The sequence below is a fragment of the Aythya ferina genome, assembly GCF_964211825.1.
Source record: "Aythya ferina genome assembly, chromosome: 2".
In the NCBI taxonomy this organism is placed as follows: Eukaryota; Metazoa; Chordata; class Aves; order Anseriformes; family Anatidae; genus Aythya; species Aythya ferina.
The window spans coordinates 21,776,966-21,792,488 of record NC_140297.1 but is presented as its reverse complement, the minus strand read 5'-3'; the positions used below and the strand labels follow the sequence as shown (position 1 = coordinate 21,792,488).

At 40.2% G+C, this 15,523-nt stretch overlaps 1 protein-coding gene across 3 annotated transcripts in view; it reads right to left on the bottom strand.

The window, feature by feature from the left end:
• Positions 1 to 15,523, bottom strand: part of ST8SIA6 (ST8 alpha-N-acetyl-neuraminide alpha-2,8-sialyltransferase 6) — a 46,100-nt gene that overhangs the window by 4,010 nt on the left and 26,567 nt on the right. For 2 of the 3 annotated variants that reach the window (XM_084510510.1, XM_084510509.1), the window contains exons 5-8: positions 14,385 to 14,529; positions 12,659 to 12,771; positions 11,243 to 11,335; positions 7,818 to 8,290 (exon numbers count right to left, since the gene is read on the bottom strand). In XM_084510510.1, the coding sequence (XP_084366636.1) occupies positions 7,822 to 8,290; positions 11,243 to 11,335; positions 12,659 to 12,771; positions 14,385 to 14,529 (820 nt within the window). In that variant the 3' untranslated portion in view covers positions 7,818 to 7,821. Of the gene's footprint in view, positions 1 to 967; positions 3,289 to 7,817; positions 8,291 to 11,242; positions 11,336 to 12,658; positions 12,772 to 14,384; positions 14,530 to 15,523 lie in introns of those variants that run through there. The other variant, XM_084510508.1, reaches the window with a different exon arrangement.

Genomic DNA, 15,523 nt, shown 5'->3' with positions numbered 1-15,523 from the left:
AAGGAGCAGGTCTTCAGGTCAGTGGCAAGTGCAGACTTCCCTGAAGGCACTGAAAAGTCAAAGTGTCTGTCTGTGTTACAGAACTTTGCCCCCATTTGTGCTGATCCATTAAACCCTTCAGTTTAGCCCTGTTTTGTCAAGGAAACTAGAACGGTTTTCTTCTTTTCAGCTACAATTCTCTTAAAGTATATTCCAATAAACTTTCTCGTTACTAATATACGTGTGTTATAAATAACATAGCTGCATAGAAATAGCCCAGACACACGGTAACTTCAGCTCTGTGGTGTGTCATAGCACACAGCACACATTTATTCACTGACATCAGGTAATACGGTGCTATCCAACACAGGAAGTTGCTTCTCTACTTCTCTACTTACACAAAACCACAAAACCAGGCTTTGCACTTTACTCATGCTGGCTACAGGGCTGAGTGGGCTTGCAGCCCCTCTCCTGCCATGCTGGGTACTGCTTCTACTCCCATGCAAAGCACAGGGAGAGTCTAGGGCCATAGAGACTGGTCTGGGGTCTACTGTGACTGCCTAGCTGCATTCACGACAGCCACACGACTAAACTGGGACTCTAACAGGTGCTGCTTACAGCTTGCATAAAAATTTCATGCCATGCAGCTACAGGTGTCAACCAGCAGATCTCAAAGGAAATGGAGCTCTTACCTGGGCACAAGGTCTGCACTGGTAAATGCGGCAAGAAAGTCTCGAGGACTGAGGCCAGCTGTACATCTGTGGTAGCAAACCCTCCTTGCCTTGAAACAGAACAGTAATTTCAACCCCAAAACTCTTTGTAGGGACAGTCCAATCCCAAACCCTGTTGCACACATGGCACTGATCTCTCCCTGCACTGTGCTCAGAGGTGGAGCCAGCCAGGATGGAAGAAAATAAGGGGAAGGAATAAATATCACCTGTGGAGCCTTTTGAGATAATGATCCACAGGCTGAACAGAACTCAGCAAGAAGGAGGAAAAGCTACACAGCCAAGATCATCTCATTGCTCTGCACTAGCTGGGGGTAAGCTACAGTCCATGCCTGAACACTGGTATGTCTTTGACTCCTGGAGGAAATACGAGGTGGCTCTCAACCAAGTCTATTTGCATCACGCAAAGCACATCACTTTGCACAGCTCCAGTTACCAACACTCAGGTAGAGTCCACACGAGTGATTTATGGCAAAGAGGAGTTCTTGGAGAAAACTGGTCTTTTGTTTGTCTTCTCCAGATTTTGTCTTGGAGCAAATTTGGATGGAGTAAATTTGTCTTTTACCTCTTAATTGGGGTCTTGCAGTAGGCAATCATCCACCACACTTGTAAAGTGGATGCGAGGTCTTACAGCAGCCAGCTCTCTGCACAAGTGACAGATGCCTGTGGCCAGAAACTGGCACAAATTTCACTGCTACTGAGGACAAAATGTGGACGTGTGGTGCTGGAACCGTAACAGATCACAGTGAATCAAACCCTTGTGCTCGCCTTTTTCAGTCACCAGCTGGTAACACAGCTGTACCAGCGACTCAATTATGACATCTTTGTTTCTGCTAAAAGCCCTACTGATATTCAGAGGTCCACTTGTGTATTAGTGGGGTACCATTAGATTCTGATAGTATTATTTTGGAAATGGATCAAAATGTTGGATATTTCTCAGCTAGCAGAACTGGAACAATAACGATTGATTCTAATGCTTTTAGGATTATTTCTGTGATTATAAAACTGCTGCAAGGTAAGCTTTCAAATATTGCATCAATATAGAAATGCTCTGATAAGGTATCAGCCTAAAAATATATTCTATAAGGTTCAATACATTTAAGTAGGTTTTGTTTGTTTGTTTGTTTGTTTTTGTGGGGGAGAGAAATAATCCTCAATGAGTGGAAAATTGAATGCTCTGTAAACTATCAGTTGATTGGGGATTTAGTGCTACTGTGGTAAAATGAGTTTTTTTTAGTAAAGAAAATACCTGACAGTATCCAACTGTAAAAGGATAGGAAGGACACTTTATCTTTGAACTGATCATTGAGTCTCAAAAAAAACACTGAAACTCTTCCTTTTTTTTTTTTTTTTTTTTTTTTTTTTTTTACTGCAGTAAAAAATATAAGCAGAAATATACAAGCTGCTACAGCTAGGGAAACAATTGCTTGTTGTAGCGCCCATAAATGTTAATGTGATCCTTTATTTCACTTTTGCTTTTCGCAGGATGTTGCTCCACTGGACCATATGGAAACTTTAAGCACAAGAACTGCACGGGGTTTGAATTAAATAACCGTAATTTTCTTTCTTATATGTCCTGGTACAGGAGTTGACTCTAAAGGGAACACTCTTCTAATAATGCTCAATGCAGTTTCTTTATCTGTGGTCACATAGAGAAAGGTGTTATGCTAGGTAGAAAAAACCAGGAAAACTGCTGGGGCTGGTACAGATCATTTTTCTTGTGAAAGGTCCATCTCGTGTGTCAGCAGAGATAGAGATCTGGGATTGCAGGAGTGTGTGCAAAGTCATGCCCTAGCAGGACTCTGGGGACTGCAGCATGAAACCTGGTTTATTGTCCTCATTTGGAGCTGAGCTGGACCTTAGACAGGAACAGGAGCAGGAAGAGGGGTTTGAAAATAATTACACATCTCTGGTCCTTCACACAGTTGTTCACAAAATTAACATAATTCACATGAGCGATCCCATTAAACCCACAGCATTATCTACTGGCCACAAAATTAAAGCACATAAACTATTTGACTATCTCTAACCTGAGGAACTTTTTAAATTTGTGCTCCCAGGGACAAACTAAGACTGACTTAGCTCTGAATTAAGTACTCCACCATTGCTCTTCTCATCACCTTTGTCATGTAGACAAATGCTAGCCTTTATAGGATCAAGTTCTTAATTGCAAGTGTTCACTGCCAACTCACGGAGCTACCATACAGAGACTGTTGCCTGTATTATGGGATAGTAACAAAATCGGAGATCTTACACCAAAATATTTTAATAATGCTTTAAGAAGCAAAACATGATGAACGTCACATATTGCCACCATCCTGAGATTGTGCTTTGCTACAATTAAAACAATAGGAAGGAGTTTCATAATTTACCAGATAAATGCTATTTTGCATTAAAAAAAAAGATTACTCAAGATTCAGAAATGTAGCAGTCAATGTGTGGAAAAATCACTTTCTTTTCTCCCTAAGTGTAAAATATTTCTCTATTGTAATAATGCAGTTTAATGCTCACGAAATCACATCGGATCAAATCCAACACCAAGCTGCTGAGATACACAAATTGTCTCCTTAGCATCATCACCCTGGAATTAAAACAATAAAACATGTTACTGGTACAGTAGGAAAATCACTTGTTATATTCCAAATCAACCGATAGTTTGGTCCTCTGTGCGTATGCATTTCACCTTCTGCATGTGCTTTTTCAGCCTTATTTCAAGCTGGAAGTCGGTGACATTTATTATACAGTCCTACAGGCTCACAGAATTCTCCTGGGTAAGCTGGGCTCTTAGTGCCTGACCTAGCCTGAGCATCTGCTCTCTGTAAAGGGGGACTGCTTCGTTTTAATACCCCCAAAACTGCTCCCACTTACCCCACCTGTACTGCCCTCTTCAGCCTTCCTAAGCCGAACAAGGCTGGGCGTAAACACATCCACTGCAAATCTGAATATGGGTGAATTAAATTAGCTTAATCATATTTTGCAATAGCTAGAGAATGAAATTATTCTGTTTCTTCAACAGGCTAGTTCTGCTGTGGAAAAACAAAACAAATCCCTCATAAATCTGTAAAGATTTTTTTTTTCATTTGATTTAAAACCTAATTTAAATTCTAATCTGATTTAACCTAAATTTTTCTATTCTGGTGGGTTTTAACTGAACAGAAGCAACTTATCTCCACTGGTTTCATTGCTGACATTATTCTTAACACTTAAACTTAGCTCAGTGGCTGAACACAAGAGCCAAGTGTGTACTTCAGAGCTATACCGCATGGCTACTAAAGCAGAAGATCTTTCTTTCAACATTGCACACATCTCATAATTTCACGCTGGATAATATTTTCCCAAGTCAAGGATAGGCTGAAATTCGGCTGCCTGACAGGAATCCAAAGGGGTCCTTATTTTCAAAACGTGCTATCATTTTCCTCACAGTAATTAGAAATACATTGTGATGTAGCTCATATTGCTCCAGCTACACTGAGACACCACAAGGATAACAGAATTCCAGTAGAATTTAAGCTCGTGTAGGTATCCTACCATTATAAATAGGTTATTTATAACAATTATATTTATAAATAGGTCATTTGTAGCAGTATTTATAACTTATTTGGATTTCCAGCAGCTTTCAGTATTAAAAACCCATCACATGCTGGCAGGTTGGAACAACACAACTTGCTTTGATGGGAAGAGAATCACAAGAAAATGAAGAGGCAGCAGCCCCCTGCTCTACTTGATGCGGCCCAGCCAGCTCCACCTGGACTGGAAGGCTGCACTGCTTCTCCCTCTGTCAAAAATAGACAGCTTTTAATCATCTGCTTGGAATGGAAAAGCCTAGAGCCAATTTTTACTTTCCAGGTAACATGCACTCACTCAGCAGTTCTTACTCTAACCTCCAGCTCCTCTCGGCTCAACCTTTCCTCCCTCAGCGCCTTCTGCTTGGACGACTGAGCGCTGTTCTCTTCCCCAGGCTCAGGGAGTCTCAGTTTCATTCTTACTTGCTGTGGGTTTTTTTTTTTTCTGTTGATTGACTCCTCTGAGCAGCTGCTTAATGCTGCTGTGCTGTATGTCAAAGCAACACATACTCTCCTTCCCTGCTGTCTCTTTCGAGCATGAGGAAAAACTGATGGTTCCTTGGTCAGACAGTATTTGCATTTTAACCAGGCTTCTGAGCAATCAGGTTTTTTGCCAGTCTGATTAATTTATCATCTCACAATTTTTCTAATCAGATTTTTCTCTCTATTTTTAAATAGGAATCAGGCCAATTCCCCTCCTTGAGCCTATGTTTACTTGAAGCTAATAACACACCCTTCAGGCTTATCAGGTTAAAGCAGTGAACAAACAAGACTTCCTTCAGCTGCAGGGCCACAGCAAAAATGATTTTATAATTCAATACAAAATAATCAAGTTCATTATTTTAATTACATTTCAAGATTTTTCTGATGTCTCCTTTCCCAGCTTACCATGTGTGATAGGTAGGCATCTGCTTTAGTGAAGACGGGCATATCTGTTGAGTATAATCATAAGGGTGCAGGAGTGGATAATGTAAGGCTGATGGAGTTTCCACAATGATCTATGGGACTCTGGTGCCTGACAATCCCCTCTACCCAACAAAGTTCACCTCTGCAATGGCAAGGGTGGCGTTTAGGAGCGACAGGGCTGAAATGGTTCATTGGGATGCAGGTATGCTCTGCTCTCCCGGTAGTGTGCCAGCACCTGCTCCCTGCTTGGGACACAAAGCAGCTTTGCTCACTTCTTGTTTAGAGCAGCAGACTTGTGCTCCGGGAATTTGTGAGGGAAATTCTGCCTGAGACTTTTGGGGACACCCGGTGATATAGGGAACCTTCAGCTACCCGCTAACAGGGAAGAGCGGGGAGCAGGGAGAAGAACGTTAAAGGGAAATTGAAAAGAGAAATGAGATTGTTCAATTTTTAGAAAAGGTCATCTCTGGCAAAACATACTCATTAGAGAATTTCAATTATCTCTAATAGTTGATAATAGCAGCAGAATGGTAGCTCATACTAAAAGCATTTAAATTCTATTTTTTTTAGGGACTAACTTTTCTCTTTGTAAATAGAAGTGATTAACGTAGTGGAGAAAAAAATTAGGGCAGTACAACGTATCCTTCTGGTTGCTTTTTCCTTTACAGTTTATTTCATAAATTTGGCTGCAGAAGTTATTTTCAGCCTGCAAAGCGTGGACAGCATTTAATTAACCTATACAGATGCTTAAACATTTTTGTGGCTGCTAGCTGCTTTTCTCTAGATGAAAAATTCATAAGGAGCTGCCTTCCATTTTCTTAGCTGGTGTAGTTACTACAATTAAAATTACATGGTATGTCTCCAGCGATTTATACGATTTATACTGTATGAAGAATAAATACAATGCAGGAATATAAACAGCTTGGCCACTACGAAAAATACATTATGTATTTCTTAAACTACATAATGCTGCAACTTTTGACAAGTGAAAAAGCTTACCTTAGCAGCATGAAGCTGCATACACACACACCTCCTTTTAGGTAACCTCCTGCCATGGGCTACTAATGAGAATGGATTCACTAGACAGCTTCTAGGTCCCTTCTAGCCTGCTTTATATTATGCTAATAATACATGAAAGCAGTTTGTTTTTCTATTTCTTTGAAGAAACTGAATAAGATTGTGCCTTCTTGGTGTTAGCTATCTGTTGGCTTAAAACTTAGCAGCCTCTGACTATGAACCAACTGTGAATGCATCTTTGACAGCATATTTTCTAAAGAGCACAAAGGGTACCTTAAAATACATTTCATAAGTTAGTCAGAAGAAAGCCCTTAGCTTTCAAACTTAAAATTTCTGGTTTAAGCAATCTGCTACTTTAATTTATTTAGTTAGAAATACAGTCGTAAGATTACATCACTCTGAATAAAACATATCGCATACAGTGGTAGGTCTGCTGTACCGTTTACTTACTGCTATATTAGCTTGGGTTCAAGTTAAAAAAAAAAAAGAAGTTAAGTTAAAAAAAAAATTGGTTGTATGGAAGGCAAATCTGACAACAGCATTCTGAGCTGGGGAATTTCTCAGTTAGCTAAGAGGATGAAGAAGTACAGGCACTGGCTGTCCAGGGCAGTGGTCACAGCCCCACACCTGCCAGAGTTCAAGAAGTGTTTGGACAACACTCTCAGACATATGGTCCGGTTTTTGGGTGGTCCTTGCTGTGTGGAGCTAGGAGTAGGACTCAGTGATCCTTTTGGGTCCCTTCCAAATTGGGAGATTTTATGTTCTATTCTAAGTATCTGTACAAATGGGTCTTCTTTTGTCAACAGGGCAAATTAAGATTGAAAACATGCAGACAAATCTTTTCAAAGTCATCTGTAATCTGTATGCAGTAAATTGGCTGAAGGTCAGGGGCCAGACTGTGTGCGGCATTTCTTTAAGGCAATACACAGAAGGTAGAGGTCCAAGGGGGATGGGACAGTTAGAAAGAACAGAAAGGGAATGAAACTTCATCCTATATTTATAACTCCCAGATTTGGAGCTGCCTCAAGGTAAAATGCTCAGCAGGATCTGCTACAGTGCATGGCAGCCTCTTCGCTGCTGTCCACAAGCTGTTCTGCAGCCCAGGGCTGACAGCACACTGCTCTCAACATCTCCTTCCCTAACAAGAGGGAACCAGAGTGCATATGCATGCTACTCCTTCATTGTAATCCTTATTTTGTCCTCTGTATAGACCTGGGAAGGCTGTGTTTGGATTAGGCATCTTCTCTTGTAGAGTATTGTATGTGACTGCCTTAAATAAAGCGATTCACAACGGAGGCTGGTTCACTGATACCGAACCAAACAGGTTGGTGGAGACATGTATCTGACATGAGGAGACACTACTGATTGGCTGTGAATTGTGGTGACAATGTGTATTTAGTTATGCTCATAATCTAAAGTTCACTATTAGGAAGCATTCCTCAACTCTGCAATACGTTACATGTATTCAGGAAATTCCAGTCTTCCTCTTATTTATGAACACAGCATCCATTGACGACTGTAAGGTGTCTTTAAGGAAGGATAGACCCAAACCGTTTGCAAAACAGGTTTTCCTTTGACTCAGTGCTTAAATAAGGACATTTTATGTGGTAAGAATGTGACCTACCTTTTTAGTCTGATTCACATTTACCAAACTGCAACTTCAAAATGCCTTTGCCATGAAGCTGAAGGATCTGGTTGTATTCTTTGGGCATTGCATGGAAACCTGGTTTAGGCAGCTGGTTGTCGTAATAGTGGTGGCTGATTGGCATCTTCTCTGTGGATTTTGAGAAAGGCCAGAAGCCATAAAGCTTCACATTCTCACACAGCTCAACAGCAGCACTAGTGATCATAAAACCAGATGACAAACGATAGGCTTTCACACCCTTAGTTCTCCAGAACTGGGCAAGACTTTTCAGATAGGTGGGGTGAAAAAATATTGCCCTTTGGGTTGCTTTGAACTCTTGCAGAGTGTGATAGACTTTAAAAGAAGTGGCTGTGTTGCTTCTGAAGGAAAAGGCTGGTAATAAGAGGAAAGCATCTCCATAGACCGCGATGTTCTCCACAAATTCTGTCTTCTTTTCATTTAGTTTGTTGTATCTGCCAAGTACAACATTTTAGGAAAAGAGTGAATGGAATGTACTGCCATAAATACATTACAGAACAAGACAGTACAACAGTACTTGCATATACGAGCTGTGAACTCTGCTGCACCAGTTAAGCCTGTCTACATTGCAGATTTATACCAACCTGTTAGATGTCGTCATACGTGCTGTTATGAAAATCTGGCTTTATTGTATAATAAAAGTGCATTTCGTAGGATTGATTTGGCAACACAGGAGTTACTGGAGAAAATCAAATTTACTGTTAATGTGACCAGGACCTGTTTATAGAAATGATTTATTCAAGAAATTTCAAAGGAGAATGGAAAAAAGAAATAGTATTTATACTTTCTCTGTGTAAGAATACAGGCACGATGGTATCTACTGCATGTATTTGTGAAAAATGTTTCTGCCATCAACATGCATAAAATAACCCCTCTTCAAATCCTGGCTGTCTGCCCTTTGTGGAAATACAATTATGCATGTAGGCAGTCTTGGAGCATTAAAGGTTTGTGTGTGCTCAAGTTTTGCTGGGTCTTAGCTGCTTGTGATATGCTTTTAAAATAGCTGAAAATATAGGCATATCTGTCTCCTTTGACAACAAAGGGAACACACATGGGGTTCTGTAAAGACTTAGAGGTCTAACTTCGTAAATGAAGAGGATTTATACTCAGTTGCTTCAGTTCCCCAACAGCCAGCAAAGAAACTTATTTCTCGTCGTTGGATAATGCAGTGTTCCCAAATATCGAATAGGGAACTTTACAGCGTGAAACAACACACAAGGGAGTCACTCAGTTCATTTCCTTTGTAGATCTTAGTTGTCTGAATGCCCTGAACATATGGCATTTGCGCCCCCCTTGGGATTCAAAGCACTGAGTCCTCTTTTGTTGGTGGCTGATCACCTGAGCAGTGTGCTTTCACCTTTTTTTTTTTTTTTGGCTACCAGAACCCACTGTTCACAAATGGCTCCAGCAGAAAATGGAAAACCTGGTTTCATTTCTCTTTGCAACTTGAGCAGGTTCAAACCCTATTCTCATGCAGCACTTCAAGACAGAGGACAGCAGCCACTGCCATTTCCATTCAAAACTCTCCCTGCTGGAGTAGTTATCAGGTGCCTCTGGCACAACTGAATTCATGCAAGCAGTGACACACCCCCTCTCAGTCTGAAGGGCTTTAAGCTTCTGATTCCCAGAAAAGTGCCATTACCACCAGGCTCTGAAACAGAATGAATGAGAGACTCTCAGCCCCTCCTCTTGAACCTGGGGCCCTGTGAATCCAAGAGGCACAGAGAGAAAGCAAGCAAATCCTGAGCTACAGATAGGCAGTCCTATAGCTAGGAAAAGTGGCCAAAGGTAAACTTCTGCCCTCTACTACCAGAATCATCTTTGCTTCTACTCAGTGTAAAATGCATAAAAGACCTTCAGGACAGAATCTAGATGTCTGTTCCTCCTGCTTAGCTAAAAGCCTGAACAACCCAACCCGATCTTGTCTTGCTTTCCCTTCAAGCTCTGCTCTGGTAAGGTGCAGCACAGCCCGGCTCCGTTAGGACACATAAGAATTGTGCTCTTTCCTCCAAGAGAGTCTCTGTCTGTATCATAAACTCTGGCAGACACCATTCATAAGGTGATCACCTTAACAGTAGTAACATCAGATTAACCCAGCACCCAAACACAGCATTAGAAATTAAAGTGAATGAAGTTACTTCCCTCTCCTCTTTCAAAAGCATTCAGTCTTCTCTGAATATTTAAATAATTATTCTTTACAAACCCTAAAGTCTTCCCCTAATCTCATTTCATCCTCAAACAGGTTTAATTCCTATTACTTTCAGTGTAAGTGCTATCAGTTCTGGTGTGGTTTAATTTGGCTAACACTGAGTGTAGCTATGGCAGGGCACTATGATCAAGCCCAGAGAAATCATGCATCATGCCAGCAGTCACCAGTGAAGCTAAGTCACTGCACAAAGTTTTCCTTTCTCTTATTCTTGTGCATGCCCAATAACATCAATGAGCTATATCTATTATAGGGGAAGCAAAAATCCATCTTCATTTAAATTTAAATTCTGCTTTGGGTAAGCATCAAAGCAGTTAGTACTCATTACAAAAAATCAAGTTCTGTCCTAAATCAATGACAAATGCCTGTTAGTCATTTCTATGCTTACTATGCTTACTGTACCTTTCCTTCTGGCTTTTAAGGAAAAAAAAAATCTTTGCCTGATGTTGTCTATTTGACAAATACAGATATGACAGACAATAAGATAAAGTAAGATCAGTAAGGAGTAAATAACATGCCACAGTAGTCCTTTTCATAGATAAGCTGCAGCTCCAGACTGCTGAAGATGCCAGATTAGTCAGCCTGGTCTTATTAGATTTTCTTTTCATCAAGGAGGTAAAAAAATATTTTCTGAGAAAAAAAGGTGCGACCAGCTTTTATACAAAGAAAAAAAAAAAAGAGAAGGAGAGAAAACAGATTAGAGAAATTGGGTCTCTGTTTAGGAAATACCCTTAATCAGAACAGCCCCTTAGAACATTAACTAGTAACGTGTTTACAGTCCAACTGATAGAGTTGGGCACACATTTCCAAGCTCTCCTGATTTATGATTCCAGTTTCTTTCTCATGCTGGGGTCATGAGGGCCTTGGTGGGGAGGTGGGGAAAGGAAGAGGCTCAGGCTTGCAATCATCAGTTTTACTCTGTCATAAAGTATAGATTGATGCCAATCAAAAACCTTGCTAAACTGGGGATATTGCTGGCTTCTTTCTACTACAAAAGGCCAGGTTTTACAGATTTCCATTTAGAATGGTGCATATTTTACATGAGAACTAAAGCTCATTAATGGAGTAATCTGTATGCACTGCTCTCTGTGAAGGTATCCCAATGGATTTTTAACAAAAACTAAATCATGTCAAACAATTACGCGATATTGCACAGAATCAGAATTACAGTATTACTTACTTCTGAGCTATGATACTTGGATTAACAGTCACAAGGTTTGTTTTATTGCCAACATCTTTGCTAATGCTTCCTGTAGTTGGAGGGAGGTTACACCTGAAATTGAGAAACACTTATTTAAACAGATGCCCACCAGAAATGCTTTGCAGTAGTTACTTGCAAATTCTTCTCTTGTGCAATGACACTTTCATGTCAGCTCTCAGGGATCTCTAAGCACTTTACAAATATTAAATAAGGCTTAGAGCACTTCTGGTAAAAATATTTAATCTACTGTACAGATGGTTAAAATAGGGCACAGAGAGCTCATTTTCATAAATCACCTCGCAAATCAGAGGCGAAGTCAAAATCCCGTAAGGAGCCAGTCTGTGAATGCCCTATGTTAGCTGCTAGAAAACATTGCACTTCTTGCCTAAACAATGCATTTCATCTGAAAAGTCTTCTATTATTTCCTGTTTAAAAAGATTGATTGATACCAACCCCTCAGTCATCAACACTGATGGCTGTTTCATGAGACAACAGCAGCGTAACTCACCCAACTGCAGAAACAGTGGTTTCTGTTATAAGGTAAAGAAGGTATTTTTTTAAAGCCAGGTATTTAGGTTTAGCATCTTAGTATGCAGATTTTAATACAAATCCCCATTTGTATTAAAATCAGTTATCTAATTAGATTTTTTTTATTATTATTTGAAAAACCCATATATGACTCAAAGACAGGAAAATGAACAATATCCGGGAGACCATGTGATTGGACATCACTGAGTGATGAAACTTCACTTGGTTAATCTCCGTACTTGCAGAGGCAACAACCCATGACTTGCACTGAAAGAGTGGGTCAAGTTATGCTCTGAGTGTGCCTATTTATCACCACACTCTATAGAGGGACTGGAAAAAAATACTTAAATTAGACGTCTAATTTTTTAGATTGATAACAGAAGGTGAGACAATACTGGGGCAGTTAAGTAACTGCATTAGTGAGACAACCTAAGGCTAAGTAAACCTATTGAAAGCCCAGGGGCAAAAGTGAACATGATATTTAACACCAGTCTTTCTTGTTTCAATTTCAGGTTTTTTTCATTCTCTTCTCCTGATTAAAAAAAAAAAAAAAAAAAAAAAAAAAAGAGAGAGAGAAAAAGAGTTCTCTGTCCCTAAGGGTGTTAAATGAAAAGAAATTTCAGTTTCTCAGATAATGAAATTTCACATCACTGGCAAGGTATCTTTATAATCATGGATTATACATCTATCCACATAGTTCTTTCTTCACTTAGGAAGCAGAGTCCTGAAATCTACAAAGCAGAAAGAGTATCTTTTGAGAGGCAGAAGATCTTTCCTCCTTGATACAAACTGGCATTGGCATGCTTCCAAGCCTGCCAAGCTTGTAGAAATGTTCAACAGTCTTCAGTGAGATGAAGCAGCTCTTACCTAAACACAAAGTCAGAACGATCGATTTCAGCTCCACAGCTGGAATTTTTCAGAATGCCTCCATTTCCAACCACTGCGCAGTTCTTGAAGGGATAAACTGAGAGAGGAGGAGACTGCAAACAAATATAAAGACACAGCATATGCTTTATAAATCTTTTATTTCTTTGAATCTTCAGTCATTTGTCCTTGCAGGCTTAATCCCGTAAATCCCAGTGAAAGCATTCACCATTTAGCAGACGTTGTTGCCTGGCATGGACAGCCAAGAGCCAAAAATAGGCCCCAACAGACTGAGGACTGTTACTTCTGTCTTCAGTATTTTGAGAGCAATATTGGATGAATACATTTTAAATTTGCAAAATGAAAATATATCTAGTAGTGGAGTGAATTCTTGACAAGCTGAAGAACTAACTCTTACTGCAGATAGTTTAAACTCACCCCTTTTCCTTTGCACTGCACCAGGCTGAGTTGTCACAGAGTCAGACTGATTGTGTCAGCTTACAGAAAATAAATTTGTGAATACTCATTACTCCATTATAGCTCAATTATATTTGAGGTAAAATAATGAAGACAGGGGAACCTGAAGATGCTGCAAGGGATAGGCATGTGCCCTGGCTTAGCTCATGGTGAATCTGGTAACTGAAGTAGTTACTGCCTCTGGCTGTTCACCTCCTCTCTTCCTCTTCTTGTTAGAGGTTGCTGTCTTGCAGTGGGGAAGCTGAATGGGAGCGAAGTACGTCCACTTGTGAACCAGCACAGATCACAACCTAGCAAATTAATGAAACTTGTTGGCTGTTTCAGTTGACAATATAGTTGGCTCTTATCCCAGGGTCTCAGAAACATCTCATACATCTCATTCAGTCTCCCCTGCTGTGGGAGCACTGGCATTCTACATAGAGGCCAACAGCTGGGCTACTTCAGCTGCAGAAACTGAACCTCCTTGTAAAACTGAGTCAAAACTTGCTTACAGAAATCATTATCCTTCCTCATTTTCTCATCAGCTTGCTCAAAGAAAAGCAGGAGGGAGCACCATTATGAACAAGGAAAAAAAGAGTGAGGAAAGTGACAGATGTCATGTTGCCCACCAATATATCACAAAACAACATGTTCAAATACTTTGTTCAGCTCTGAAAAGACACCAGGAGAACACACAGGCCAGATACCTCTGGTTAGCCTAGCAAGTATATACACGCACAAAAAAAAAAAACCAAAAAACTACATTTTTCTTTCCTTCATTGTAAGTTTGGAACCACTGTAACTTTCTCCTTTTCAATGAAGATTTTAGTGATTCAGAGCAGCATAAGAAAGGACTAGGCTCATCTCACAAATCAAGAATGCCAAAAAGGGGTAAGAGGGCTCCCATGCACTCATATTGAGAAATTAAGTACAACTTTGTGCCCCTCTTTGCCTGGTCTCCAGAGCTTGTATGTCTGTTAGAAGTCCCCAGCTGCAAAATCTGATTCCTTTGCTCAACCTGTGTTTCTGGCTGCAAAGGACCCACACCACTATCAGGTTTATCCCCCAAATAGCTTTCATCTATGATGTGCTGTCCATGCCTCCACCACTGCAGAAGAAAGCTTATAAAAAAAAGATCTTGCAAGGTGAATGAAGAAGCACATACAGGGGCTGAAGGGGCTCTACCATATGAATGAAACAAAGCAGCTCTATTACTAAACCACAATATAGATGATACTGCAAGTATAATAACAGGCTAGGCTACAGTTCTTACCACAGGCAGCATCCTATAAATGTCCTCTGTAATAAGGATGGTCTTTTTACTGTCCACTTCATAACTCATGTTACTTCCCAGTGGGGTGTTGTTTTGAGAAGCAATAAAATTGTGAGCTGCATCACAGCAGGAAGCCAACTCTGACCTGCAAAAACAAACAAACAAACAAACAAACAAAACTTGCTCAAAGACAGGCAAATAAGCAGAAAAGAGGTGGTACAGAACTAGCTGAATGAAAACCAGCTCTAATTAACTAAGCACCAGAAGTCTGTATGAACCCTCTACAATACTGTTATTTCCCTTGACTTGCTTTGTAGAGAAAGCCCATTTTCACAGCAAATGTTCAGACGCGGATCAGTTCAAGAACTCCTTCCCTTGGCCTGTTTTGCTCTCTTGGTCTCCCTTTGCCATGCAGAAAAAGTCATAATCAGGCTTCTCCTTATTATTAACTGCTAAGATTATTGCAGAAACACTGAGAGACTTCATTTCCCCAAAGAGTTAACAATGGGATTTCCATCAACCTAGAACAAGTGATTGTAAGAAAGTAGAAAGCCGAAGAAAGAACCACGCAGATGAAAAGAATGGTGATGAGAAGTACTGGGTATAGTACTCAGGGAACAAATAGACGGTTGCAAGTCATTTAATTAATAATTCATTTCTGCAACTGTTCAGCACAGTTTTCTTGTGCACAATATATCACAAATGTTAAATAAATTATATCACAATTTTTAAGTAAGAGGACAAACATCCGCTCTGTAGAGGCAGTCTAGTTGTGCCCCAGAATACCTAGCAGAAGTCCTTAAATATGTAAGAGCGCAAGGGACTCACTCAAACTTCATGTTGGAGTGAAGTCTCTATCACTCATCTTACAAATCCTGCTACCTCCAAATTTATAAAGACATATAGGTATGTAAACAACCTATTTCGTTAACTGTGAAATGCAATGGCAAGCCCCAGCAGAAGTTTGAGATCAGACCTGAAACTCTGTAATGCATTTGGTTCAGGGAACGATGATCTCTGCAGCACTGGATCCGATTTTCAGATTGTGAAGCTGAACCATTCGTGGCCAGCCATTACCTATCAATTGAAAGGACATAGCTATCTCGTGAAGTGTGATACAAAGGGAAATACCAACCACT